At 40.1% G+C, this 27,105-nt stretch overlaps 1 protein-coding gene across 6 annotated transcripts in view; it reads right to left on the bottom strand.

Annotated features, from left to right (window-relative positions):
- TBCK (TBC1 domain containing kinase) overlaps window positions 1–27,105 on the bottom strand; it is an 80,813-nt gene that overhangs the window by 24,159 nt on the left and 29,549 nt on the right. For all 6 annotated transcript variants that reach the window (XM_083756422.1, XM_083756425.1, XM_083756423.1 and 3 more), the window contains exons 8-21: window positions 26,392–26,453; window positions 25,485–25,546; window positions 23,052–23,200; window positions 20,987–21,125; window positions 19,509–19,608; window positions 16,748–16,797; window positions 15,938–16,067; window positions 15,546–15,644; window positions 14,592–14,654; window positions 13,587–13,713; window positions 12,879–12,929; window positions 11,417–11,500; window positions 7,497–7,582; window positions 3,629–3,665 (exon numbers count right to left, since the gene is read on the bottom strand). In XM_083756422.1, the coding sequence (XP_083612548.1) occupies window positions 3,629–3,665; window positions 7,497–7,582; window positions 11,417–11,500; window positions 12,879–12,929; window positions 13,587–13,713; window positions 14,592–14,654; window positions 15,546–15,644; window positions 15,938–16,067; window positions 16,748–16,797; window positions 19,509–19,608; window positions 20,987–21,125; window positions 23,052–23,200; window positions 25,485–25,546; window positions 26,392–26,453 (1,239 nt within the window). The remainder of the gene's footprint in view (window positions 1–3,628; window positions 3,666–7,496; window positions 7,583–11,416; window positions 11,501–12,878; window positions 12,930–13,586; window positions 13,714–14,591; window positions 14,655–15,545; window positions 15,645–15,937; window positions 16,068–16,747; window positions 16,798–19,508; window positions 19,609–20,986; window positions 21,126–23,051; window positions 23,201–25,484; window positions 25,547–26,391; window positions 26,454–27,105) is intronic.

The following is a 27,105-nucleotide window of genomic DNA, read 5'->3' as shown; positions in this document are numbered from 1 at the left end:
GGGACTGATGGGAGTTGGAGGGCAGGTTCCTGAAGGCACCACCTTGGCTTTTGCTGCAGAACGAAAGTGGGGAACCTGTGGTCTTCCAGATGTTGCTGGACTACAATTCCTATTACCCCTGGTCATTGGCCATGCTGGCTGCATCTGGTGGGAGCTGAAGTTGAACAACAATGATGTAACTGATAGCACAAACTCAGTACGCAAAGGGTTTATAAATAAGATTCAACACAGGAAAAGGCCCTAAATAGCAGGTGACCTAATAGCATGCATGCAACCAAGTGGTGGAAGAGCCATTTGGAGAAACCCAAATAGTGTTATGTTATTAAGTCAATAGATTCATTGATAAATTGAGTAGGATAGTGAAAGAGGCCTATGATTTTCTGTCACAGATATACAGCCATTTTTCTAGATAAATTACCACAACTTGAAGGTTATTGCTTTAATTTTAGAACAAAGAATACCCAACCTTGTTTAGAAAGATTTATCTTCATCTGTAGATCACTCCCAAAGGTAATCAATAACTCATTTCAGTGTTATTAAATGCCTAATTAAGAGAATTATATATTCTGCTAAAAAAAACACTTCAAGGACTTTTCTCTTTTGTTGAAACACTCTGTATTTATTACTGAAGCAAAAGGAAAGAGATGCATGATCTGCATAGACATTGAATTCCCAGCTAAGTGTTTCAATGGGACCCTTTTCTCCCATAAGTACATTTTCGATCTTCTTGTTATAATAAACATTTACTAGAGACATTGTATGTACAAACTAATCAAGAAATGTGCACAGCTAGCTATTGCTCAGCATGCTAAAATAGTTGGCAATATTGAGAAGGAGTTGGCAGAAGGACAACAGGTGGTTGTCCATGGGGAAGACATATTTACAGGCAGATTTGGTACTAATAAAACGTAGTCACTTGCAAATGTCATAATTTTTAGGTGAACTTCATAGGCAGCACAAAATATTTCAATAAATAGGCCAACAGTGCTCAGTATGTAACTGTGAAAAGTGAGGAGGGGTAAGGACGGACAACACATCCATGTTTACCAATCTGGTTGTTTCCAGATGTTTTGGGCCACAACTCCATAACCCCTGACTAGGTCAGGTGGGAGTTTTAGTACAAACATCTGGAGGCACCCCCAAAATTGAACAGAGGTGGGATAAATTTCGGGGGGGGGGAATATTTTGGGGGAGGGAGAGAGGTTTTGGTCTTGTTTATAGAGTGATGAGATGGCCAAGGGCATTTTTTCTGAGTGAGGAGGAGTATCTATTTTTACAAACTAAAACCACCAAAATAGTTCATTGCAGAACATTTGAACCAGGGGCCTTCCTGATTTAGAGCAGCTTTTTAGCTACAACATGACTTCAGCTTTCTGTGACAGTGTTACAAATAAACCCTGAAGTTTTTGCACCCAGGAGAGCAACACATTTTAATGCAGGCACCCATTTTTAGACAAACTATTCCTCCTGTTATGCTTACTAAATATCAGTCAAACTTTATGTACAATACTATAATTGTATGTGAGGTATATAATTCTCCAAAGGACAGAAGCAGTTGAATGATTTCCCTTCACATTAACTCATCTGAATCAGTATCATAGTTAATCTTTGACTTTATCTGACAGCCATTATGTACCTGGATACTAGTTTATAAAACAAATTTAAAACCTCATCAGATATACCCGTTACTAAAACTGAGCTTTTTAAACCACAGCACTGTCTTGTTGTGTCCCAACAAAAATGGATATAAAAGGCTAGTAAAAAAGAATTTTTTGAAAAATGCTTAGAAGGCAATTCTTAGATATACTGCAAATCTTCTGTTAAGTATATGGATTACGCCACACACTTGTAGGTGCTTGTAGGAAAATCCCCTGTGAATTAAGGACATGTTTTACTGTATCACACAATTTCACAATAATATAGACATGGTTACTGCTGTAACAACTTTTAGGTCTACTTTTAAAATGTGTTGCTGTATGTGCAAACAAACCGTAACCCTACTGTGCTTCTAAGAAACCAGTAGGATTGAGGCATTTTATGCATTGTATTTTTACATATATATTCTGGGTTGTTTGCGATTTTAAAATAATTGTTGCAATTGACCAGGGTGATTTTATTTTATTAGGTAAAAAGGTAAAGGTACCCCTGCCCGTACGGGCCAGTCGTGTCCGACTCTAAGGTTGTGCGCCCATTTCACTTAAAAGGCCGGGGGCCAGCGCTGTCCGTAGACACTTCCGGGTCACGTGGCCACCGTGATGAAGCTGCTCTGGCGAGCCAGCACCAGCGCAGCGCACGGAAACGCCATTTACCTTCCCGCTATAAAGCGGTACCTATTTATCTACTTGCACTTGGGGGTGCTTTCGAACTGCTAGGTGGGCAGGAGCTGGGACCCAAAGACGGGAGCTCACCCCGCCGTGGGGATTCGAACCGCCGACCATGTGATCGGCAAGTCCTAGGCACTGAGGTCTTACCCACAGCGCCACCCGCTTTTTTATTTATTTTATTTTATTATCATTTGCTAAATTTGCTAATTTTTTTTTTAAGCATCATATTGTAATACTATGTATGGCTCACTACTCACATAATGCTAAGCCAAACCATGGTTTAGTGTGAACAAGTGAATGCATGAGAAGATTGCAGCCACTGTGCTTCTGTGTTTCTGCTGCTGCCATGCTACTCTGGCTAAATCATAAGTGGCAAATGAAGAGGAAACCTGAGTTACAGCTCATGGTTTGCCTGGAGCCTGGGAGTTTCGACATAACACTAAGTCATACCGTAGCTTAGCATTATGTGGGAACTGGGTCTATATATGTGAAATGGGCCCTTGAATTTTGTTAATTGATTTTGGATTGCGATGGTTATAGGATCACAATGCGATTTTTGTTGTGTATTTTGTCGTTTTTATAGGTTGCAAAAACTACCTTGAGTGCAGTAATTCAGGAAGATAGAGTACAAATTAAAAATGAAATGACACCACTGCTTTGAAAGGACAACGTGTAATTATCCCTGAAAGAGCACGGTCCTTCTGATGGGGATGTGTAAGAGTTGCTCAAAGCTAGAGCATATCATAAAAGACAAGACAAAACAGCAGGAGGATATTTCTAAGTGAAGATGTGCCACAGTACATATATGAATTGAGTGAACTATGATCTTTCAATACTATAATCGGACAATCAGAAACGAAAATGTTGCTGCTTTGGGGTTGTATCCAACACTCCCATTCTGCTTGAAAAACAGAGCATCTCCCTTCTCTCTCCTGCAGCCCCCTAAAAAATTGCTCCAGAGGGTTGAAGGAGATTTTGGGGAGCACATGGAGTTAGGAGAGTAAGGGGGAGTTCCACTGCATGAGTGCATTACAGACTCCCAAATCTTCCGAAACATTGGCATGAAATCCTAGCCATCCTCTGTAGGTCCTATATCAGGCCTAGGGAACCGGTGCCCTTCCAGATGTTGCTGGATTTCAACTCCCTTCATTCCTGACCACTGACCATACTGGTGTGCGCAGGAGTTGGAATACAACATCTGGAAACTCACAGGTTCCCCAGATATTTAACCCAGATCAAAGTGAAAAATGCAATATAAAGGGCATGCTTAGCACAGAAAAACAACAACAAAGGGTCATACTCACGTGTAAACATTGTGAGAAACCAAGGGATAGCATACAGCTACAAAAACCACAGGAAGAGGGTAGGGAGAAAAGAATACATGTGTTAAAGTACAGCCTTGTAAATTTTCTAACACCTTAGTGTTCTGCAGCCTCTGACTGTAACAAGTGTGAGCAATTTAAAGTCAGGATTGCAGTTTAAAATCTGTATCGCAGTAGCATGTTACCAACGCTGCAATTTAAACCCCTAGAACCTGCACTTCACTATTTCATGGCTCTGTATAATAACTGTAATCCAGGCGTCATGTAGGGGGATTTCAACAAGCGCTCCATCATTTTGTTTTCTCTCATTACAAAATTTGCATGTGGTTTTTCTATATATGAAATTTCCTCTTCGGAATCAAAATGGGAGCTTCCTCTCTCCCATCTCTCCTATGCTAAAGCTGAGAAGTCTTGATCTATAAAATAATCTGTTCACAGAAGGGAGGAAGTGTGGGAGTATGCTAAAGAGGTGAGGGAAGCCATTTTTCCATGATTAAGAAAAATTGGGTTACATAACCATCCCTGGAAATAACTGCTGCTTTCTACTGAGTTATCGTTAATTCCAGATTCATATAATTGTTGTGCAGCTCAGTTTACCTATTACATTTTCTACAAAATGGGTGGGAGTGGTGTATGCCCTTTAGGTTTATACTAGGCTGAGATTTCTCTCTGGAAAGTAACAAGCAACCATCTTATGGAGAGGCTAAGGTCATATGAAATTGCATGGCATTGAAGCAGATGTCCTTTCTGATTCTATCAGAACCTATCCGTCTCATGTGTGTGCATGTGTCTATGTGTGTGTGTAAAATGCTCTATTTGCACTCATGCTGGCCTAGCTCACTATTCTAAGCAATACAAAGGAAGCTTTTGTGCCTAGTAAGTCAAGGTGGCGAAATTGAGTACAGTATACAGAAGAGACAAGCCACAGTTCATTTAATGGCCATTTGTCTCTTTGGTAGCAGACCCGCTGTGACAAAATACCAGTTCTCAAATATTTAGCTTCTATTAGACCACACTGATTAACTGAAATTGTGTTAGTGGAAATTGTATAAATTCAAATGACTGAGGCCTAACACACTGACGTAGAGGGATGGTCTCAGAGATGTATCAGACCTTACTGACAACTAGTCAATACACTGAAAAAGTAGTAAATTAGTATTTCATTTCACTATCTGAGGGTGAAATGCACTCCCCTCAATGTAATATTCTAGGAAAAGCAAAGGAAAAACAATAAGTTATCAACATTCCTTTCACAAATGGCGCTATAATCAGTTGTGTGTCTAGTTGTGCCTTAGGGAGACAAAAGGAGAAACATGAAAATAGAAAGAAAAATACACCAAAATATCTGATTCAATACTTGCTTCCCAAATTTGCATTTAAGAACAGCTGCAACAATGAGCTTCTATTAGCTGAGATGCATTGTTCTTAGTACACAGTGCCCCCTACCAACCTCACTCAAGTATAACCAAGCGGCAGAGACTGCTACAAATTCTTACTGCAATATTCCCCCAAAGTTTTATCTTTAAGATGGACTTACAAATACTGTATGTCAAACAGAGCATGCTAATAATAAAGTACAACTAACAGTCAATACAGTAGGTTCCCAGATCTTTCAAAGTTTAACCCTCACAACAATCCTGTGAAGCAAATATTTTTTATAGATTTCCCCTCCCCCCCCCCAGTTCAAAATAATTTGTGAACAGGGAATTGAATTGATCTCTAATTGCTTGCAGGCTTCGCATGGGCCTATGGCCTGGCAAAAAAAGGTAAAAATTGAGTGGAAATACCACTGACATTTCAGTTACACTTGAATCATGTTCTAGGTCTATACTGTTTTAGTATTGTAACTTTTGAGCATTTTAAGATATGGTTGTGAAATTTTCTTGACTTTCTTATCTTTTTGTAAACCGCTTTGAGGTTTTTTGTTTTTTACAATCAAGTAGTGTATAAATCTTAGAATATAAGTAAGTAGGTCTACCCGATACTAAGTCAAATGTAATGTAACTCATCACTGCTAGATCAGTCGCCCCCCTTTGAATGTTTCATGTTACTGGTGGGAGAGAAGGCATGATTAAGCAGCACACCCTCTTTCTCTTACTGCTGGGTTTTACATGGGTGGGTTACATATTCCACTCCTTTGCAGCAGACCTGAAAGCGGATCAAGACATGTATTTCACTCAACCTTGCTCTCTTGCTGCTTCCATATAAAGTAAATGTGGTGTGGACGCCATTGTAATATGCAAAACCTCAATTCTTTGATGTATTTGTGTGTTTTGATGGTACTTACGGCACATCTGTAATTTTAAAAAAATTGGCCCAAAAGCTTGATTAAAGGGGAAAAAATTGACACTAGTGTCCTCTCAAATAACAATTAGCTGTACCATCATTACACAAACTTAGCAGCAATACTTTTTTTAAGCACTTGTAATTAGCTAGATGCTAAGTTACTTGCAGGTGAATAAAATCAAAGCTTTTGGTAGCCACTTTCTTAAGTGGTTACCAAGTAGACACAGCCAGAACCTATAATTAATGGCAAATCAAAACTGTGACTGAATAATTTAAACATACAAGCTCATGTTTTGGTAGTAAGGATCCTTTAGGTTAAGAGATTATTGTTTTCATGTCAGAATTACACAGGAAATATGGACATTTTCATAACACAGTGTAAGATTTTATACAATAGTTATTGTTCGGTGTTGTTGTTTTTAAGAAACCCTGCTCACTTTTCGCCACATAATACTTCAGGCAGACATTGTGACCAATAATAATACTTGCTGCTCAGTAGTGTTCAAGACTCTATTCAAGAGCTCTATAATATAAAAACAAATGGCAGAGTGGCAAGAAATAATCTCTTGCACAGCAGGAACCTGGAAGATTTATCAGTGTTCAATTTGATAGGATTAGTACTCAAGCATGAAAATCTGGTTCAGATCACTGCTGAAGTGCATATGCTTCAACCTAGATAGATCCTGATGAGTCGCCGGTATCAATTTTATTTTCCAAGTGACACACGCAGCTCCTATTAGGCTTATTATAGGATAGCAAACCCATTTGTATGGAAAATACAGTTTTGCAGATAGCTTGTTTTCCATGTAATTATATACTCTCCCCATATACTCTTCTTCAGACTGTAAACCTCCTTGCATCAAGGACTGAGTGCGTACATGGGAAGGTGAACTCCCAGGAAATTCTGCTTGCAGACTTTGAACATAACTGCAATTCAAATGCTTCTACATAGACGTCAACACTACTCAGAGTAGAGCCACTTAAATCAATGAATGTGGCTAAGTCAGAGCCATTAATTACTCTGATTAAAATTTAGCTGAATTCCACCACACTATACTGATTTGACGGTTCGAATCCCTGCGGCGGGGTGCGCTCCCGCTGCTCGGTCCCAGCGTCTGCCAACCTAGCAGTTCGAAAGCACCTCCGGGCGCAAGTAGATAAATAGGGACCGCTTACCAGCGGGAAGGTAAACGGCGTTTCCGTGTGCGGCTCTGGCTCGCCAGAGCAGCGATGTCACGCTGGCCACGTGACCCGGAAGTGTCTCCGGACAGCGCTGGCCCCTGGCCTCTTAAGTGAGATGGGCGCACAACCCCAGAGTCTGTCAAGACTGGCCCGTACGGGCAGGGGTACCTTTACCTTTACCTTATACTGATTTGACAGTGATAGCATGTTAAGTGGTACAACACCAACTAATTGCACCGGCAGCTCCTATCAGGTTCTGAAGGTTTCTTGCATCAAATTTGTTTTGGGTTCTGATATGCGGAAACAAACCTTTGAGACTGACCCCACTTTCCCTTTCCCTACTGCTATTTATTAAAAACGCACAAGAAGCATTTCCACTTACATCTGGAATGAAGCCAATTTCGTTGAGATGGTTACTCAGCTCGGGGTCATGGAATGCAATCATCTGGGAGAAAACTGTCAGGTATTCTGGAAGAGCGATAGAAAAGGAAAGACATATTAGAAAACCTTTCACTCGGAATTTAGGCCTTAGGGATCAGAAACTAAGTCTGCTTGGTGGAATCCCCTATTACAAAGAGAACACAAGGAAACAAGCTCAAAGTATTTACTATAAGTGGCCTGCAATCACATCAATATTATATTTCATTATTTCTTCCCTTCCCTTAAAAGAAGGGGGAAAGGGGGGGAACACAAACATTGCAGTAGATTTTGTACATATGTGCAGTTTGTATGTACATAATTTCCGTATACATACATTTTACATCCTCTTTAATAGGACAGCATTAAACACTTTGACATGCTGTTAGAAAGTTTACTTCAGCTGTTAAAAATAATTTACTTTTAATCTGTGCTTGCCAGGTGTGTGATTATGATAGTATTTGTGACGGTAGCGAGCAGCAGTTTATGGCCATCTGTTTTATACCAATCATAGTACATAAAGGATCATTGAACATATTTATGGTGCTTGATATTTTGATCTCCTGGTTTCTATGTAGCACTTCCAATAAAATATTAGTGTATCTTCTCATAAGATCAGTGTTTTTTACAAACCAGGTTTTGCGTTTGTTGCTACAGTCAATTGATGCTCAGTCCATCAGTTGTAGGAGCCATACTGGACCAGATCAAAGGTCTACCTAGTCCAGGATCCTGTTCTCTCAGTGGTCCACCAGATGCCAATGGGAAGTCCATAAGCAGGATGTGACCACAATAGCACCCTGCTACTTATAGCTAATTAAATAATCCATGGCCTTTTAAACTGTAGGGAGTTACTGTTTTTGCTTGTCACCATTATGTATTTTTGTGTTTTTATACAGTAACCAGCCTGTGATCCTCGGGTAAAAAGGAGTACTGTAAAGAAATTTAATAAATAAAATCCATTCTTACTTCTATTTTTGCCTCAGAGCTTTGGGGAGTACTTTTATTTTGGTATGAAAACCCACGTGATCCTTCAGTACTGCATTATCTCTAAGCCCCTGAAATGATCCTTAATTTATATACCTTTATCCGAATGTAGTGTTAACATATTTACGTTCCTAATGAATTCACCAACCACAGGTAAAGTATTTAAAGCGACTAATCGCATAAACTCGGCTATGTGCTAATGAAAACAAATGTACAATTAGTTTCCTAAAAGCACATTTCTTTTCAAACAAGGGATTCGTGCCTTCAGTGGTTCTAGATGGATATGCTATACCTTGTTAAATACCATCTTTATTTGAACAGCAAGGCTCATAAAATATAATTGCTTTGCGGGATTACATGGTTAATTAAGTGTCTATTGAAGGCACACGTCTTTCCATGAAAATCTATTGGCTGGGATCAGCCAAACAGCATTAGCTTAGATGATACAAATTATTCCTTCAGTATATTTTAGCTGTAAACTTTCAACAGGTTTTGCATTCTCAAAATCTGAAAAAGCCTATACCAAGGCTATGTGCGACACATCGACAAGAAGGTGGTGATACTATGTGTACCCCTCATCTTAAGGCAGACAATTCCCATACTACAGACACCTTAAGAGTTAGGAGCTGTCAAAGACTTGCAACCATGGAGGCACTGATTTCTAAACTCATGCTTCAATGTGGGATCCATATACACAGCAGTCACAATTTTGTGCAATAACAAGTCACACTTCTTTGAACTACTGTAATCACGTATGTTTAGCCACAAGAAGTACTGGTGATTCATACAATCAGCGTCCCCATGTGACGCTGGCTGGATTGTGAACCTATCAATAGCCCAAATTTACTTTGAAGGCCACTGTGTGGGGCTGATGCCTTTACGAACCACCCCTTGAATATTCAGGGGTTTAGGAACAGTCACTCACGGGTTTTCTAACAAAGCACCACTGTGGCCTCCTGAAACCTGTATCGATTTCTATATATTGTAAAAGACTCATAAAAGACTGCCATTTTTTATTTCAAGTGGTGCAAATACAGTGGTACCTCGGGTTACATACGCTTCAGGTTACATACACTTCAGGTTACAGACTCTGCTAACCCAGAAATATTACCTCGGGTTAAGTACATTGCTTCAGGATGAGAACAGAAATTGTGCTCCGGCGGCGCAGCAGCAGCAGGAGGCCCCATTAGCTAAAGTGGTGCTTCAGGTTAAGAACAGTTTCAGGTTAAGAATGGACCTCCGGAACAAATTAAGTACTTAACCCAAGGTACCACTGTACCATGAGTAGACTAAATGTCTGGGAGGAGGGACACTTCCAAATATAAAGTTTTCCATTTACAAAACTAGTTTCTTTATCCTTTAAACATCTCTAAGCTTTTATGAAAGCGTATAGAGCAGGAAGTTCTTAAGTTGTTTACCCCGTACAATTAAATTACAGTTCTATTATCTAACCTTAAAGCATGCTATTTCCAAACTAAACAGGGTTTTTTTTTATCTTCTGTTATTTCCGCTTCTGTTTTTTTAAAAAAATACTAGTCCCATCAACTTTATTCCTTTGTAGAATACTTAAACACACACAGGTCTATTTTCCTTCCAGAAATGAGACATAGATTGTGTTTGCACTGAAGGTATTTTCTTGTCACCCTGTGTGACCACATCTCATCTTGTCTTGCTATTTGCATTACAGTTTCAACAGCTTCTAAGTGCCAAGAGCCATGAGGGTATTTCTCTTTTGTTCCAGACTGAGCTACAGATATATTTTTCAGGAATTTTCAAAAGGCACCATAAGCGTCTGACTTTAAAAGAAGTCGTTTGGATCGGCTACATGTGCCATTTCTATATTTTCTCCAATTTATTTCATATGCAGGAAAGAAGCACAAGCTGCTGGGGAGGGAGAAGGCCCTACCTTTGAGGGAAAGTCAGCACCAGAGTACTGTATGTATTTTGCACACACTAGGAGTCAGGTTCAATCGCCAGTTAAAAGGGTCACAAGGTATCAACGTTAGAAAAGAACCTCTGCCTAAGGAAGAGTAATGAAGATACTACATGCACAATAGCAGTTAAAATTGTTATAAATGAAACTGGAAATAATAAAAAGTGCATTAATTAAATCTGCGTTGATCTAACAAGGTGCTAAGCCTAAATTTTAACAAACTCTTGTATCTCATCCTCTTTTAAAGCCATCCGAGTTGTGTGACCATCAATGTTTCATGTAGGAGTGAGTTCCACAATTTAATTATGTGATGTGTGAAGAATTATGTTCTTTTGTCTGTCCCGAGTCTTTGAACATTCAGCCTCAGTGGACATCCTTGAGCTCTAGTGGTATGAGAGAGTAAGTAAAGCTTTCCCCACGGTATAAGCTTTTAGTGGGTCTGTTCTGAAGAGAACGTGGTTGAATACCACCCAGAATCTGATGGAGATGATCAGAACCATACTAACAAATATCAGTCACATATTACCCAACATATCCTCTAAGTCAGGGCTGTCCAAGTTTTTTAGAGGGAGGCTCCAGCGATTGAGCAGGGGCATCCCGCAATCGACCAGTGGATTGCGACCGACCTGTTGGACAGCCCTGCTCTAAGTCATACTTGGAGCAAAACCATTGAAATAAGTGGATTTAAGTTACTTCTTGATTGATTTCAATTGATCTAATTTAAGTATGGCTAACATCTAACAATCACCCTATACTGTTATAATATATTAACGAGAGGCGTTGAAGATGATGTACAGTGTGGAGACAGAGCGGACCCACTAAAATTAATGAACATGACTAAGTTAGGTCCATTAATTTCAATGGTCTACTCTCAGTTAAAATTTAGTTGAATACCTCCCTATACATGTAAAGCTATATAAGACCTATCAAGGCAGACTTCTAAAAAGGAGGTTCAACAGAAAACCTACCTTGAATCACATGAGAATTGTCTTTCAGAAAGAAGTTATACAGGTATTTTGGAATAAAGGCAGACATACAGGCATAGGCCAGGGCTTTAAAAAAGAAGAGGAGATAATTAGGAAAAGATAACATTATTACTGCTACAGTAAAATTACACTTTATTTCATAAGCTACATTGTGAATGTGAAAGGCTCCTGTAATTTTAAAAACATTTGCAAAAATTAACAACTACCCATGAAAAAAAGAGGGCTGGGTCTTGCGTAAAGCATGCAGAAGTCACTTTCCCACCCTCCCCTTTCCCCAGCAAACCCCTGAAAATTCTCTTCCAAAGTTAAGACCTCTGCTTGTGTACAGCACCTCCTCTGATTTTCAGAGACCCTCCCCACCTATACCACACTCCCATAACCCACCCCAGTCAGAAGTGAGAAGGCTTACAAAGGGGAGATGCCAGAAGTAGGTGGGCAATCGGTTTCTGCTAGAACATTTCCCTGCATTTTTCCAAGCCAGGGCACCAGCAAGTGTATCAGGGACCTGACAAAGGGGCACCTATATTAACACATATAAAGGTAAAGGGACCCCTGACCATTAGGTCCAGTCGTGGCCGACTCTGGGGTTGCAGCGCTCATCTCGCTTTATTGGCCGAGGGAGCTGGCGTACAGCTTCCGTGTCATGTGGCCAGCATGACTAAGCCGCTTCTGGCGAACCAGAGCAGCGCATGGAAACACCGTTTACCTTCCCACCAGAGCGGTACCTATTTATCTACTTGCACTTTGACGTGCTTTTGAACTGCTAGGTTGGCAGGAGCAGGGACCGAGCAACGGGGATTCGAACCGCCGACCTTCTGATCGGCAAGTCCTAGGCTCTGTGGTTTAACCCACAGTGCCACCCGCATGCTCATTAACATACATATAACACATATAATAGCCTTCTTCACGTACATAAAACACCCAACTATGTTCCGTAATGAATTTCGCATCAGATCAACACAGGATGTGGTGGAAGCGATTAGCAATGTTCCCGAGCCGTATGACCTCTGTACAATGCATCCACACAAACATTCTTTTGATGGTGAATGACTGGTTGGCTGTATTTCTATGCTGCTTTCTATGTAATGAATACCAAAGCAGCTTAAAAAGAATAAGCAACAATGGCATAACAAAGCATCAGAAGTGCAGCAGAAATCATGTGCATATTTTCATGTTAGCAACAGCAATCCAAGTGGAAAAGGTATGCTAGTATGCAATGAACCAGCTGGTTCTCATGTTGCTGAAATCCCTACATTACCGGTGAACCACGGAAGCCAGGTATGAGGGAGCAGTTGTGACAATATTATATGAGACATCCTGTCTATGTAGTTTCTGGAGTTCAGCGCATGCAGGAACTATTTACAGAATGAGGAGAGATGAGAGATGGGAAATAGCAGACATCTCGTCTGGAGAGAACAACAAACTAAGAGTGGAAAATGCTTACCTTCATTGTTGAAATTCAAGTATAAGAACGGCGCACAAAGGGAGTCAAGACCTACAAGGGACGGAAACAAATGAATGCACCAATGATGTTAATGTGATTTGCCAGATATTACGCAGTCCTCAGTTTTACTTCACTCACCCCAACACAGCCATATGCTCTGTATAGAGAATGTGTATATTTTTTCAAGTGTTTCCCGCATGCAGCAATATGCATTTGCCTCAAAAAGCAGAATGTGTGAAGCGATCCTGAAGTAAAATTTATTTTACTTGTCTGTCCCCCCCCCCTTCTGTAATGTCCACCAACTGCAGAAAAACTCCAGGTATATTACATTCTATAAATAATTACTTAAAGGTGTAATTGAGAGGTTGATCATTACTCTGTTTAGCTACAATTTATTCACTATGTGGAAATAATCTAACTGATATTTTAAAGCACAGCATGAAAACAACAGAAGAGTCAACAATCCTTAATTCCATGAAAATTCACAAAACTCGGGGTGTTTTTTTTAAAGCCAACAGATTGAATTACTGCATTCTTATATCTAAAGATATATATATATATATATATATATATATATATATATATATATGTTGTTGTGGTTTATTCTACAGCATAGAAAGAAAACATAAAATATGGTCCTGATTGCTTAAGTAAATTTAAGATTAAAAAAATAATAATTCCTCAGCATAGTAAGTCAGCTGAACTAACCTTGCCAATATACAAGACCGGGATGCGAAACTACCCATGCTTTCAGTACCCGTCTAAATTTTGCGTGACCCTCCGGCGATGACAGCAATTCATCATACTGATGGCAGCGAGGAATGTCAACTTCAATCTATGAGATAGGCAAGCACAGAAAAGGAGGGTGAGAAAAGTATTATAACAAAGCTCCAAAGTGGAATGTATGCTTAATTCCTCTCTGGGTTCGTAGAGTTCAAAGCAGGCATCTGTTTCCATCTGTTTTAGTCTCCCATACTAGTTCCAGGGTGGATCTGAGAATATGTCCTCCCAAAACTGCTGTTCTTTGCATATCACTGAATGGGAGAATGGAAGAAGTCATGGGAAATAAGGAAAGTTTTATGCAAAAGCCACCTAAGAGAGCATAAATAGGTCGATTATGCCACAAACCCATAGGTTATCTTGGTGTTGTTGAGGGTAACATTTTTCCACTGGCATCCCAAAACTCTTGTCAATAGGGGCCACCTCACACTCAGGCGCATACATGTTCTTGGGCAAATGCACACCAGCACAAACAGAGTCTCCCTCTTCAGCAGAACCATACAGATGAAGGATTCTGATAGATTTTATTGTTCTATTACTCTTTTGAAGTACAGTGGTACCTCGGGTTACATACGCTTCAGATTACATACGCTTCAGGTTACAGACTCCGCTAACCCAGAACTAGTACCTTGGGTTAAGAACTTTGTTTCAGGATGAGAACAGAAATCGTGATCCAGCAGTGCAGCGGCAGCAGGCCCCATTAGCTACAGTAGTGCTTCAGGTTAAGAACAGTTTCAGGTTAAGAATGGACCTCTGGAACAAATTAAGTACTTAACATGAGGTACCACTATACATTGTGAAGGGTTTTGTGTGCCAGAAAGTTTATTTTATTATCTGTCCAATAATTAAGTTGTACATCTGTCCAATAATTAAGTTGTACTTGAATGTATTTTCATAATTTCACAGGTGATCATATGAAAAGAAGACTCTTACTTGTCTATCTGTAGGAATTGGAGTGTCCTTGTCAATAGCGTCATACTTTGCTTGAATGTCACCCTAAAACCCATAAGACATCAAAGCGGTAAGAACCTACATGTGCAACTGAACTCATTGCTAGAATTAATGCTACAAATGCGGCACTAACAGAAATGCCAGCAAAACTCATTTATGCAGGGTTCTGATGGGAGTTTTGGCAAGTGGTCCAAATTATTCTCTGGTTCAGATGGAGGGCTCTCTCCGCCCATCACCCAAACCCTTCTCTCGGAACAATGCACAATTCCTTAACTAAAATACAGTAACAAACTCTACAATTTCATGGCCACAGGCTGTTTTCGGACACTTGTGACCCTGTGTGGATGTCAAAACTAGGACAAGCACGCCATATGGGCATGCTTCCCCCATACATATTGCCTGGAACTGGGGCAAAGTATCTTTTGATCCAGAACTTTACCCCACTCCAAACACACAAAGAGACTGAATGCTGAGAAGGGGAGTGGGAGAAAGGAAAGACTACACTTGGATGGGACTGGTGGTGTTGGGGAGAGAATAGGGGGGGGGGCGCATTCTGAATTAAATGATGCAACCATATTGTGAGCTGTTTTGGGCACATTTCTGTGAAAATGTGGTATAAAAACTGGAATAATAAATGCTCTGCCTCTCCCCAAAAACAGGATTCAAGAGTAAGGAAGGGCTATTTCCTCATCAAGTCGTATCTTGCATATATGTTCATGCCCGAATGCGCACACCACAATCCCACTGAATGGTTTTCCTTTCCCCCAACTAAGCCTGCTCCTGTATCTCTGTAGGAGTAGGGAAGTTGGGCAAAACATTATTCAGCTATCTCTCAGGGAAACTGCAGTCATTGCACAGTTATTATCAGCAGCCTCTGCAGTTTGCAATTAAGAATCTCTCTCTCTCTCTCTCTCTCTCTCTCTCTCTCTCTCTTACCTCTACTCCAAGTAAGGCAGCCCACGTTAGACCTCTCATTAGTGGAGGAATGTCGACTCTGGCTTCTTTCCAAATTTGATTTTTTTTGTATGGATAGGCCTGGAGACAACATATCATTTTACAGGACTGGAAATACTTTCAAATTGCATCTTGTATATCTTTTATAATAATAATAATAATAATAATAATAATAATAATAATAATAATAATATACACACAAAAACATGTACATCCACATACAGATTCTTAAGAAACACACCTGGTGTTGACGTCTAAAGAGAAATGAATGAGACATATATCATATCTCACTGCAGGAAGCACTGAGGGCAAAATGAAGATATAAACACAGTATATGAGGGAAATTGTATACAAATTTTGTTAGTGCTACGCACCTTCAGCAGCCTGTCAAAAAGGACAATTCTGTTTAGCTGGTATTCTGTATCCCGCTCTCGGATAATAAGAGGAAGATTAGCAGCAGCAGATAATTCATTATTACTGTTTGAATGGGGTATATTTGACTGGCTGAAAAGATAATAGAGGATGTGGTTGTGATTTATTTTATTTCTTTTGCCCCAATACACTGAATTAACTATAGAAGAAATTGGGAAAAGCTGAAGCAATTAAGATCATCATCACACACACTCAAAAGTGAAATCAATTCTCTTACTCTCTTATTCTAAATGGAGACAATCTCATAATTTATAAGTCAGAATACTTTTTTTTGCAATGATCAATAAATAACATGCTAGATAGAAATATATTACTAGCTCTGAACATCATACCTGTCTACTCAGCAGTTTTATTTAAAGCTGGGGGCTAATCTAATGAAAGCAAGGGTTTCTGTTCCCACAACAGAACCAAAAATGGATCAATGACTTCTGCTGCTTCACAATCCTGACCAGCGGGAAACATTCCAAAAATCTCAATGATCCAACAGTAAACAAATTGTTTAGAGCACTGACCTCTACTTTAAACTAGTATTTTCCTTCTGATATGCCAGTCACACAAATCACCAAGAAATAGGCAGAGTGGACAGGAATACCATAGCCCAATGGATGCTACCCTTTTTTGACTCGAGGGCCACGTTCATCATTGGTCAACCCCTTGGGGGCCGCATTCCAGACTCACACATATTCCCACATGAGATGTTAGCCACCCCTAGTCTAAGATCTCAAAGAAAATGGCTTATTCTATGTACTTACTCATCTTCAAGCAATGGATAAAACGCTTCTCCACTGACATCTTTCAGCCTCTGTGGAAGGTCACAAAAACACTCAAAATTACATTCTGCATTTAATGTAAGGAAACAATTGTTGTAAATTTCCATTCCACCTTTAGTTGCTGACATGGAACTGTTGCGTGTCACATGTCTGTTTACATTCCAGCACAGTTTGCTGGGAACTTCCGTGGTGTATTGCTTTTGCTTTTGACTCTCTCTCTGAGGAGACGGAAAGAGAGACGACATGTTTCTTTTGTCCTGATTTATGCTTAATAAATCCGTAGCTTGTTGGTATGTTTCCACAAGCCTCATGCCTCTTCTGTTTGAGCAGTATGCTCTGCTGATATAGTGTGCTCAGGCTTTGAAGTCTGAGTCGCTGATTTACGTCGCACCAGAGGTTGGGGGTTCGTCATGGGTGGAAGGGCATGATCCAGCTGGGGGCTAGCCAGCTGGCATCTCGACCACCGAAAAATGCCGACAGCGACAATGACCATTTTGTCAAGTCAGTTATCTATTCCAGCCTTCCCTAACTTGGCGTTGTTCAGATGTTGAGACCTACAACTCCCAACAGCCCAAGCCAGCATGATCAGGGATGATGGATGAAAGCTCAAAAACATTTGGAGGGCACCAGATCTGAGAAGCCTAATCTACTCTGTGTTTATCTTGGACATGATTTCAAAATACTATCTTGCTTGTTTGAGCCTTCAGAAACAATTCTTGCTCATTTAGCCCTCAAAAAAGGGTCAAAAGAAACAAAATTAGCTATTTAAACAGGTGAAGGCATAGTACTAGCTATCCCTTAACCACAACTAAGGCTTGGGCCTGGGCTGTGAGATTGTGAAATCCCTCTAAAAGGATATTAGCCTTATCCTCTATGGATTTGCCTACCAAAGGCTGCAAGTTATTATATTCTAGTCATGATGAATATGTTACTTTCAGCTGGCATGCATCTGAATGCCGATTACTAGGAAACAACACACACACACAAACAGAGAGAGAGAGAGGAAGAAGAATCCATTTCCTAAGTTCCTTAGGAAGCATGGATGGATGCCAACTGCAAATATAAGCCTGGTTAAGCCTGGTACTTTCAACATATTTAGCTTTGTTTACTAAACACAAGGAAAATAAACATGCTAAATTAGATCACTCGCTCGGGCATCAGAAAATGTTCTGATGCAACCTGAAAAACGTACACTGAAATAAAATAAATCAAATTAATAAAGCTACTAAGGTGATGGTGGTCTTTTGAAGCTGCCAGGGCTCTGCTGCCTATAGCCCCAAAGATCAGGTGTTAAGTTAACTTTAGTCTGGGGTGCAGCGTGATTAAGTTTAATATCACCTTTTGGACTATGTTCTTATACAATTCATGCCCTAGTCAGAAACTGCAGCACAATCTTCTCTTGGGATTTGCAGTGCAGTTTAAAACTCTTTACATCATGCAGCACTGATCCTCTTTTGATTACAGTCTATTCCAGCAGCAGGGCTTGGAGAATTCCAATTGCTAAAGAAAATCGTTCAGTTAATACTGCAAAGTTTGGCTAGGAGATTAGTGAGAGTCAGACCAGATCTTCCCCAAAGAGAAAGTTCTCTGTATTTAGCATATATATCAATTTCTACTGGCATTTCAATGTGAGGAAAAGCTCAGCGAAATAACAAAAGTCTTTTATTTGTTCAGATTTTTATGTGTTGATGAAAAACACAGAATGTCTGTTAATACACTAAACGAATGTTTTCATGTTTCCTTTTGTTGTTCATAAAATGACTGCTTTTAATTTTTTTGTTCAAGTTACATATGGATTTATGTAAACACTTCTATCCCACCCTGTTTGTTTAAAAAAAATGCATAAGGGAACTTAAAAATAAAAAGACCAAGAAGTAGAAGACGTTCACAATAAAACTGAACACCACAAAGCTCAGCTCTATGAAGTCAAGAGTTCAAAATCATCAGATTGATATCAAATGGCTGTTGGGAGCGAAATTCTTTCAAGAAATTGTGAAAAACCATCAAAATGGACCTCCCAGTCAGGGTCTGGAATACCCTATCATGCAGTTTATGCAGATGAATTATGAACATTGTCAAACAGACTAACAAAAAATAGCACACAGATTTAAATATCTTCATGAATCTCCTAATTCTCTCCATACCCCCTCGGCTAGTAACGATTCAGAACCCCGCAAATGTCAAACTTTTGCAGCAATGTTAAGAATACTCCATCTGATTCCTAAACATGGCAAACACATTTTATAAAAACTTAAGACCAAAATAAAGAAAAGTTCTAAGCCTGAGTTCAGTCTTAAACCGCTATGACAAGATGACTAAGTTACTGCATTCCAACAAAAGCAAATGAGTAAGTGAATTTGTAATTAAATAATGAAAATTGAATGGGAAAAAGCGAGGAGAAAAATGAGATGTGCTCATGTATTTTGAAAGCTCTGGGGGTAGCATCCACTAAGTCATAGTCAGAGAAGATGCACTGAAATCAACAGACATAACTTAAGACCACTGGCTCAGTTTGAGACACCCCTTTTCCTGCAACCATTTACATTCTTGGTCAGGAAAATATATAAACTGCAAATATTTCAGCACATGGATAGCTCAGCTGGTTAGAGCGTGGTGCTGATAATACCAAGGTTGCAGGTTGCCATGTGGGACAGCTGCATATTCCTGTAATGAAAGGGGGTTGGACCAGATGATCCTCAGGTTCCCTTCCAATTCTACAGTTGTGTGATTCTATTATTCTTACGTTTCTGAGCTGGCAGAGGGAGAGAGTCACAGTTGTGTCGTCGAAAAGGAAGTTTCTATCCCGCCCTTGTCCAAAGCTCTCCCCATCCTCAAACAGAAAACTAGGAAGAAAGGGAAAAAAGTCACAGATCAAAATGATTTGAGAAGATAGATTTTCATGAAGACATCTTTATATAGGTCCCATTTTATATGTAAAGGTATATATTTATATAGGTACTAGAGGGGCTGAATAATTGTGAATAAAATAGTGAATCAAACCCCAAAATTACTACATCTAGTTTACATGAACCCTTGCTGGTTTTTTGGGGGGAAAGGGCAATTTTTCCCAACTCCAATCCTTGTCTTGTTTTGAATAGGGATGCTTCTGTTTTATTTCCACTGGCATTTGATATAGATTGCATTTTGCTTGCCTTCAGATTTAGGGAAGCTTGCACCTAGATGAAGTTTATTTGAGCTGAGCTGGGAATTTAAAGCAGAAGTTTAAACAGGAACAGAGCAAATTCTGCAATCTAAAATTGGGATGCAAGTCACTGATGAGCAAGCCTTCATTTAAATGAGTCTTTAAAAACAATGAAATCATGTGCCCAACCCCAGGATTTGGAGACCAGCCATTGAATGGCAGGCAGGAATTGCCAATTCAGTCCCCCCCCCAAAAAAATCCCCCCTTCAGGTTCCATATCATCTAGAGCCAACACTGGTTGGGAGACATATTAAAGTATTCTATACATTGACTGGCGGCTCTCCAAGGATTCGCAGAGAACTATTTCCTTGTCCTGCCTGTAGGGCCAGATTAAGACCTTTGGAGGCCTAAAACATATATGGTGCCTCCATATATATTCAATTCAAAATAAAAACTGTAAAATAACATTTTATTTTTTGAAACAAAACACAACCTACAACAAGATGGAAACTAATGTTTATTTTCGTATACTTCCATTTTATTTATATTTGGAAAAGTTTCCTCCTGCATTTTCTAATTGCAAAACCTTTCATCAAAGCCTCAAAACTAATCTTACATAACACATCTACTTCTACACTTGGTAGAGATAAGGCATGCAGCCTGGCTTGTTGCAACAGCACAGCTTTTCTGTTGGGGTTTTGAATATACTTCAAATGGAACACTCAGCTGAGCAATTTGTGACCATTCATGTTAAAAATCTGACAATGGAAAATGTATGTGGTGCCCCCCCCCCCTTTCCTTGATGCCCTAAGCACGTGCTTAGTTTGCTTAATGGTTAATCCAGCCCTGTCCACCTGGAGATACTAGGAATTGAACATTGGGATTTTGTGCAGGCAAAGTGTGTGCTCTGCTTTCAAGCTATGGTTCTAAAGGACTGCATGGTGCTTGACAATGCAACTGTTTTTCAGACTCTGGACTTCTATTTCCTCCTTTAAAGCCACTTTCACTTCACTGTATCATTTAACTTTTTTACTTCATGCTTCCATTCCTAGAATCTGGGGGTTTTTTTTGTTTCTTACATGGGAAGAGTGCAGATGGGTGGTTTCGAATGAATGATTTCCTTGTTGACAAGCTCTTTCTCCAAGTCTCCTCCAGCCAAGCACCAGAGATAATAAACTTCTTCTATCGACCTTTCTGCTAGGTAATCAGAGTTTTCCTCTATTAACAGAAGCCAACAAAGACAGCATTATAAACTTTCCAGCAACTCTTTCAGTCCTCCTTCCCCCAGCACTGAAAACACTGTTGCTGTTGCTGCTAGAAACAGAGTAATAGGTCTGAGGAGCAATTCTTCAGACAATGTTATTAGAGATAAACGATCTTCCCTTTGGAAGTGCTAGATGGAAAATCCCTGGGAAAACAAAAGCAGCTGGACAAACTATGGAGTCGCTTGGGCAGGCAGTGACAGAATATCTCCATCTTTATCTGATAGCAGAAATGATATACACCAGGGAAACATTTATTAAATGCTTCGTTACTTAAAAAAGGCTTCTCTCCTCTGGTTTAATGGGATGCAGTGACAGTAAATAACAGAACGCTTAATGTTCACTGAGTTCCTCCGAAATTTGTGTGTGTTTCAATTTAACAACAATCTCTGACTGAAAGATAGCTGGGCAGAACAATCCTATTGGGGCAAACAGAGGGAGAATTTGGAGCAACAGAACTGCCAGATCCAAAGTCCTGCTCAACCTGAATGGCTACAGCAGAAATGGGAGGGACACTGTTGGAGGGGAAAATAAGCACGCTAGCTCCACAGCTTGGATATTTCACCTCCAGTACGTTTCCCAGCACAATTCAAAGTGTTGGTGCTAACCTTTAAAGCCCTAAACAGCCTCAGCCCATGATACCCAAAGGAGCGTCTCCACCCCCCATCGTTCAGCCTGGACATTGAGATCCAGCGCCGAGGGCCTTCTGGTGGTTCCCTCACTGTGAGATGTGAGGTTACAGGGAACCAGACAGAGGGCCTTCTTGGTAGTGGCACCTGCCCTGTGGAAAGCCCTCCCATCAGATGTCAAGGAAATAAACAACTATCGGACTTTTAGAAGACATCTGAAGGTAGCACTGTTTAGGAAAGTTTTTAAAAGTTTGATGTTTTATCGTGTTTTTATATTCGGTTGGAAGCCTCCCAGAGTGGCTGGGGAGACCCAGCCAGATGGGTGTGGTATAAACATTATTATTATTATTATTATTATTATTATTATTATTATTACTCCACTGTTGCCGGGCATGTCTGAGGAGTGGAAGGATTTGGGATCACGTGGACCAGAGAAGACAAAAGATCAGTGCAAAGAAGCTTGGAAAATCAAAAGGGAAAGCAGTTTTAAGCCAAAAACAAAAAAACCCTACCCAGATAGCTTTGCACACTTCTTCACTTTAAGACTACATAGTATTATGAACCAAAGAAATTCTTTTTCTGGATGTCATCTCCCTTCATACAGTAAAAGGCTTCTCCTGTCTATGTGAGGCTCCTGATTTAGTGAAAGTCCCTCCCTGGCACGGGGAAGACAACCTTGGCTGATTTCTCTCCTTCCCATATTGTTCCTGAGGGTCCACCCTCAACCCTCCAGAAGAGTGTGGGAAGTGCTTCTGGGGGATGTAAAGGGAAAATCAGCAAATGTTTTCTCCTCCCCTTCTGCTGACAGGGATGCTCCCGTTGGAAGAAATTACATTTGGATCCAACCCATTTTTATTTATTTATTGGAGAATCCTGCAATTGAAGACTGCTGGACAGAGAGCTTTGAACAGGGTGGCTTTAAACAAATTGCTATTTTGTGATCTGACTTGCCTCACAGGATTGTTGTAGAATTAAAGTGGGGGTCATCTAACGCATGTTGTTAAAGGAAACCCAAGATTTTGATACAATTCTCCAAATTCACCTACCACTTTGCAAGATATATTCTGCCACCAAACCAGTGATGCCTAAAGACATACTGTACATGCTCACAATATTTCTCAACAACCAGAAAATATTCACACAGAAATACACATTATGTTGATAGCTTGCAAACTGAGAATTTGCCTATGACGACAAATTATATATTAGATCATGATTAATCCTAGACTTTAAATCTGTTACCTCATTTTTACCTTTAAACAGCTGGCTAATATCCTCAGGAAGAGTTAAGTTAGCACATCTTAAAGTGGGTGAGAAAAGGCTGGAAGGTTTGTGGAAGGCTGGGTATAAAGATGAGATTTCACTAAACACAGGGTCATTCAGTAACCTGTCAGGAGTAAGTCTAAGGAAAAAGAAAAAGGAAGGAGGAGGGGGAATCAAATCTCTTTGGGAAATCAGCTGTTTCGAAAATACACTCTTGAAAATCCAAATGTAAATTGGATGTAGTACAATGTGCATTTTTTTGCTTTATTTAAAAACTCGTGTAGCTTTCCTACTGTGTTTCATTATTATTATTATTATTATTATTTAAATTTGCATACCACCCTATCTGTACGTTCTCAGGGCAGTTCACAACATAAAACTACAATATAAAAATCCATAATACATAAAACAAATAATTAAAACCATTAACAATGCTAACGTATGCAAACTAATACTAATACACTTAACAATTGAAACAACAATTTAAAATATTGCCGCCCCTTCAAAAACACTGATCTTACCCATGGGTAGGCAAACTAAGGGCCAGGAGCTGGATTTGGCCCAATCACCTTCTAAATCCAGCCCGCGGGCAGTCCGGGAATCAGCGTGTTTTTACATAAGTAGAATGTGTCCTTTTATTTAAAATGCATCTCTGGGTTATTTGTGGGGCATAGGAATTTGATCATATATTTTTTTCAAAATATAGTCTGGCCCCCCCACAAGGTCTGAGGGACAGTGGACTGGCCCCCTGCTGAAAAAGTTTGCTGACCCCTGATCTTACCACGAAGAGGCTGGCCCATGCCCTCATTCCACCCCTGAAGTGCTGCCCCGCCCAAGGGACAAACTCTTTGGTGTCTCCCTTTGGACGGTGGCCCCGCCCCCAAGACAGGCTTTATAGAGCTGGCCCAGAAGCTGGGGCAACAGGTGTTACCAATGCTGCCTGCCTTCATAGGGTCCTTGCCCCTAAGCTATTCTCAGCAGCTGAAAGTCCAGGAAGATGGAAGTCCCCAGGCAGCAGTTGCAGGCAGGTCCAGGCAACTCAGTGCGTTCAATGAGGCCTAATCCATGGATGCATTATTTCTTTTGTTTTTCTCCCAATTAGCAGGTTAATGTCTCCATTGTATTCTTTTCTTTTTTTGTAGCTAGGCTATAAAAATAATTACCAACCACAATGTTTTGCAACTGTGTTACCTTCTAAAAATACAGCCAGCCCTCAAGCTATAATCAGTTGCTCGTTTGTGCATTTAACTACTTAGGTGAAGTTATGCCCCACAACAGCAATTTCCATAAACATGAATTTCTGTTTCAGCGCCTCCAATTTACTGGAGTCGCTCCTGAGATACTGAATATCTTTCCTCCTAGCATACAACATTGCTTATGCGATCACTCTTATGAGCTGTGAAATAGGGCTAATCGTAGCATGTGAAGTGGCCCGTGAATTAAGCTTATGTCTAAAACGCTTGGAAGAAAAACAATTAAGCATACCGTAAGTTGCTACAGCAAATTGTATTTTAAATTCTCCATAACTTTCTTACCTCCTCATCCAGTTTACGCCAAACACACACAAGCTTCTGTCTGCTGTTTTTTACCTACTTGTAGAACCACACCTTTTAACGCCTGATGGGCACATGCCTTGGGTATGATTATCGACAAGAGCACTGAATATTTATTTAAGCAAAGAGGGGAAGGGAACATGATCGAATCTAAACCCTGCATTCTTACCCTACCCCTGGTGCTGTCACTGATAGTTTGCAGACCACACATTCTATCTCTAGAAACTCATCTACAGTGGTGCCTCAGGTTACATACACTTCAGGTTACATACGCTTCAGGTTACAGACTCTGCTAACCCAGAAATAGTGCTTCAGGTTAAGAACTTTGCTTCAGGATGAGAACAGAAATCGTGCTCCAGCAGTTTGGCGGCAGCAGGAGGCCCCATTAGCTAAAGTGGTCTTCAGGTTAAGAACAGTTTCAGGTTAAGAACGGACCTCCGGAACGAAGTAAGTACTTAACCCGAGGTACCACTGTATAAGGTGTGAATGAAAAAACAAGAACAAATATATGCATAAAGTTTGCAAACAACTGTTTTCACAGAGGTATGTCTTTTGGGAATCCATGATTGGCTGCAGATGACTTGGTGGCAAATATGGATTTGCAGAATTTGTGAAATAATTGATTCATAGATGTGGCTGTGCCAACATTAACCAGGCACTGTCATCTCTACACAAACATAAACAGGACTGGAGTCTTTGTTAATAGACACAAAATTGTCTATTACTGCAAAATTAGCAAGAAGACGTAAAAATAGACCGGCATATATGGCTCTCATTTTTAGGTAAGTAGGAGCAGATGGCTGCAGTATGGCAGTTGCATTTTCCTTATTTTAAGCATCGTTATTCACTGTACTTTAAAAGCGCACTCACCGCTTAGAAGGGTGGAATGTAAGGCACTTCTTCAGTAGCGTTAAAGTATTTTCAGGAAGTTCCTGGTTGAGAAACGTATAGATATCGTTGTTGAAGCAAGCGTATGCCCTTCAGTGCAGCATTTAAACAGGCATGCATTTCAGTTCAAAATGAAGCAATCAGGAGTTTGATTTTCTTGAATTCTAAGAGCCAAGGGTTCAACCTATATCTTCTGGGTTGGATATAATTTGTGGATAAACCGATTTTCATCATATACTGATTTTGACAAGAGAGAAGGACTTTCATTTATCGGACACACATTAATGATGAACATACATTAGATTTGCAGATATCAACCTGAGTATTTAGACTCAGCAATCACTTTGAAATCAGTAGTCCCACTATACTTTCTTTTTTTGCTGAACTCTGACCAAATAGTAGATTTGTAGCAGCAGGGGCAGCCAACAAGGTCCCTTCCAGATGTTTTTGGATTCCAACTCCCATCATCCCTAAACACTGGCCATGCATGTTGGGGGCTGATGAGAGTTGAACTCTTAACAGCATCTAATTTGCTATCACTTCACTATAGTGTACCAGTTCAACAAATAAAAACAACAACACTAAGAGTGGGATTTGTGTATGGTTCACATATGCCTGCTCAGGTTTATTGTAAAACTTGTATAATTATTATTTTGAAGTTGGATTATCTCAAGTAAATATCAAACTCATCAAGTAAAATGAGCTTTCAATAACACACACACACACACACACACACACACACACACACACTATTAAAACATGAAAGACTGTCAGAGCAAGACAAATGAATTTTAGAACAACAAAAAACATTTCAAGGGAAGAAATCCAATACTGTGACAAACAGTAAAGTTATAATTTAAGCAAGAGGGAGTGCTGGATATATTCGAACCTTAATGATGTCAAGACAACCATGTTCTTCAGCTAGGACTGTTATGATATCATCCACGCATCCTGTAAGTAAGAGGAGGAGGAACAAATGTTGGCAATGTAACACTGTTCAAAGATAAGCCATAAGTATATTTCACCTCCTTAAGAGCAGGGGTGGGGAACTTGTGGCCCTTGCAGGACTCCAACTCCCATCAGATCCAGCCAGCATGGCCGATGGTCAAGGATGATGGAACATGCAGTCCGGCAACATCTAGAGGGCCACTGATTGCCCATCACTGCTTTAGGGGCTAATCACCAAACCCTATACTCCTGAAACAGGAAAGCAGACTGCTGCAGACACAAAAACAGACACCCATCCACCAATAACACTATTTTCTTCTTATACTTTTTAACAATTAAGCTTCATTAACGTACAACTTGCCATGTATGTAAGAGAAGGGTCCATGTACCTAAATCCTGTAATAAATTTACTCTATCAATATAATATAATAATAATTTATTATTTATACCCCGCCCATTTGGTTGGGCCTCCCCAGCCACTCTGGGCGGCTTCCATAGAAACCAAAAATACACTAAAATATCACACGTTAAAAACTTCCCTGAACAGGGCTGCCTTAAGATGTCTTCTGAATGTCAGGTAGTTGTTTATTGCTTTGACATCTGCTGGAAGGGCGTTCCACAGGGCGGGCACCACTACCAAGACGGCCCTCTGCCT

This window comes from Podarcis gaigeae, assembly GCF_964106915.1.
Source record: "Podarcis gaigeae genome assembly, chromosome: 9".
NCBI classification, from domain to species: Eukaryota; Metazoa; Chordata; class Lepidosauria; order Squamata; family Lacertidae; genus Podarcis; species Podarcis gaigeae.
This window is presented reverse-complemented; position numbering and strand designations above follow the sequence as displayed.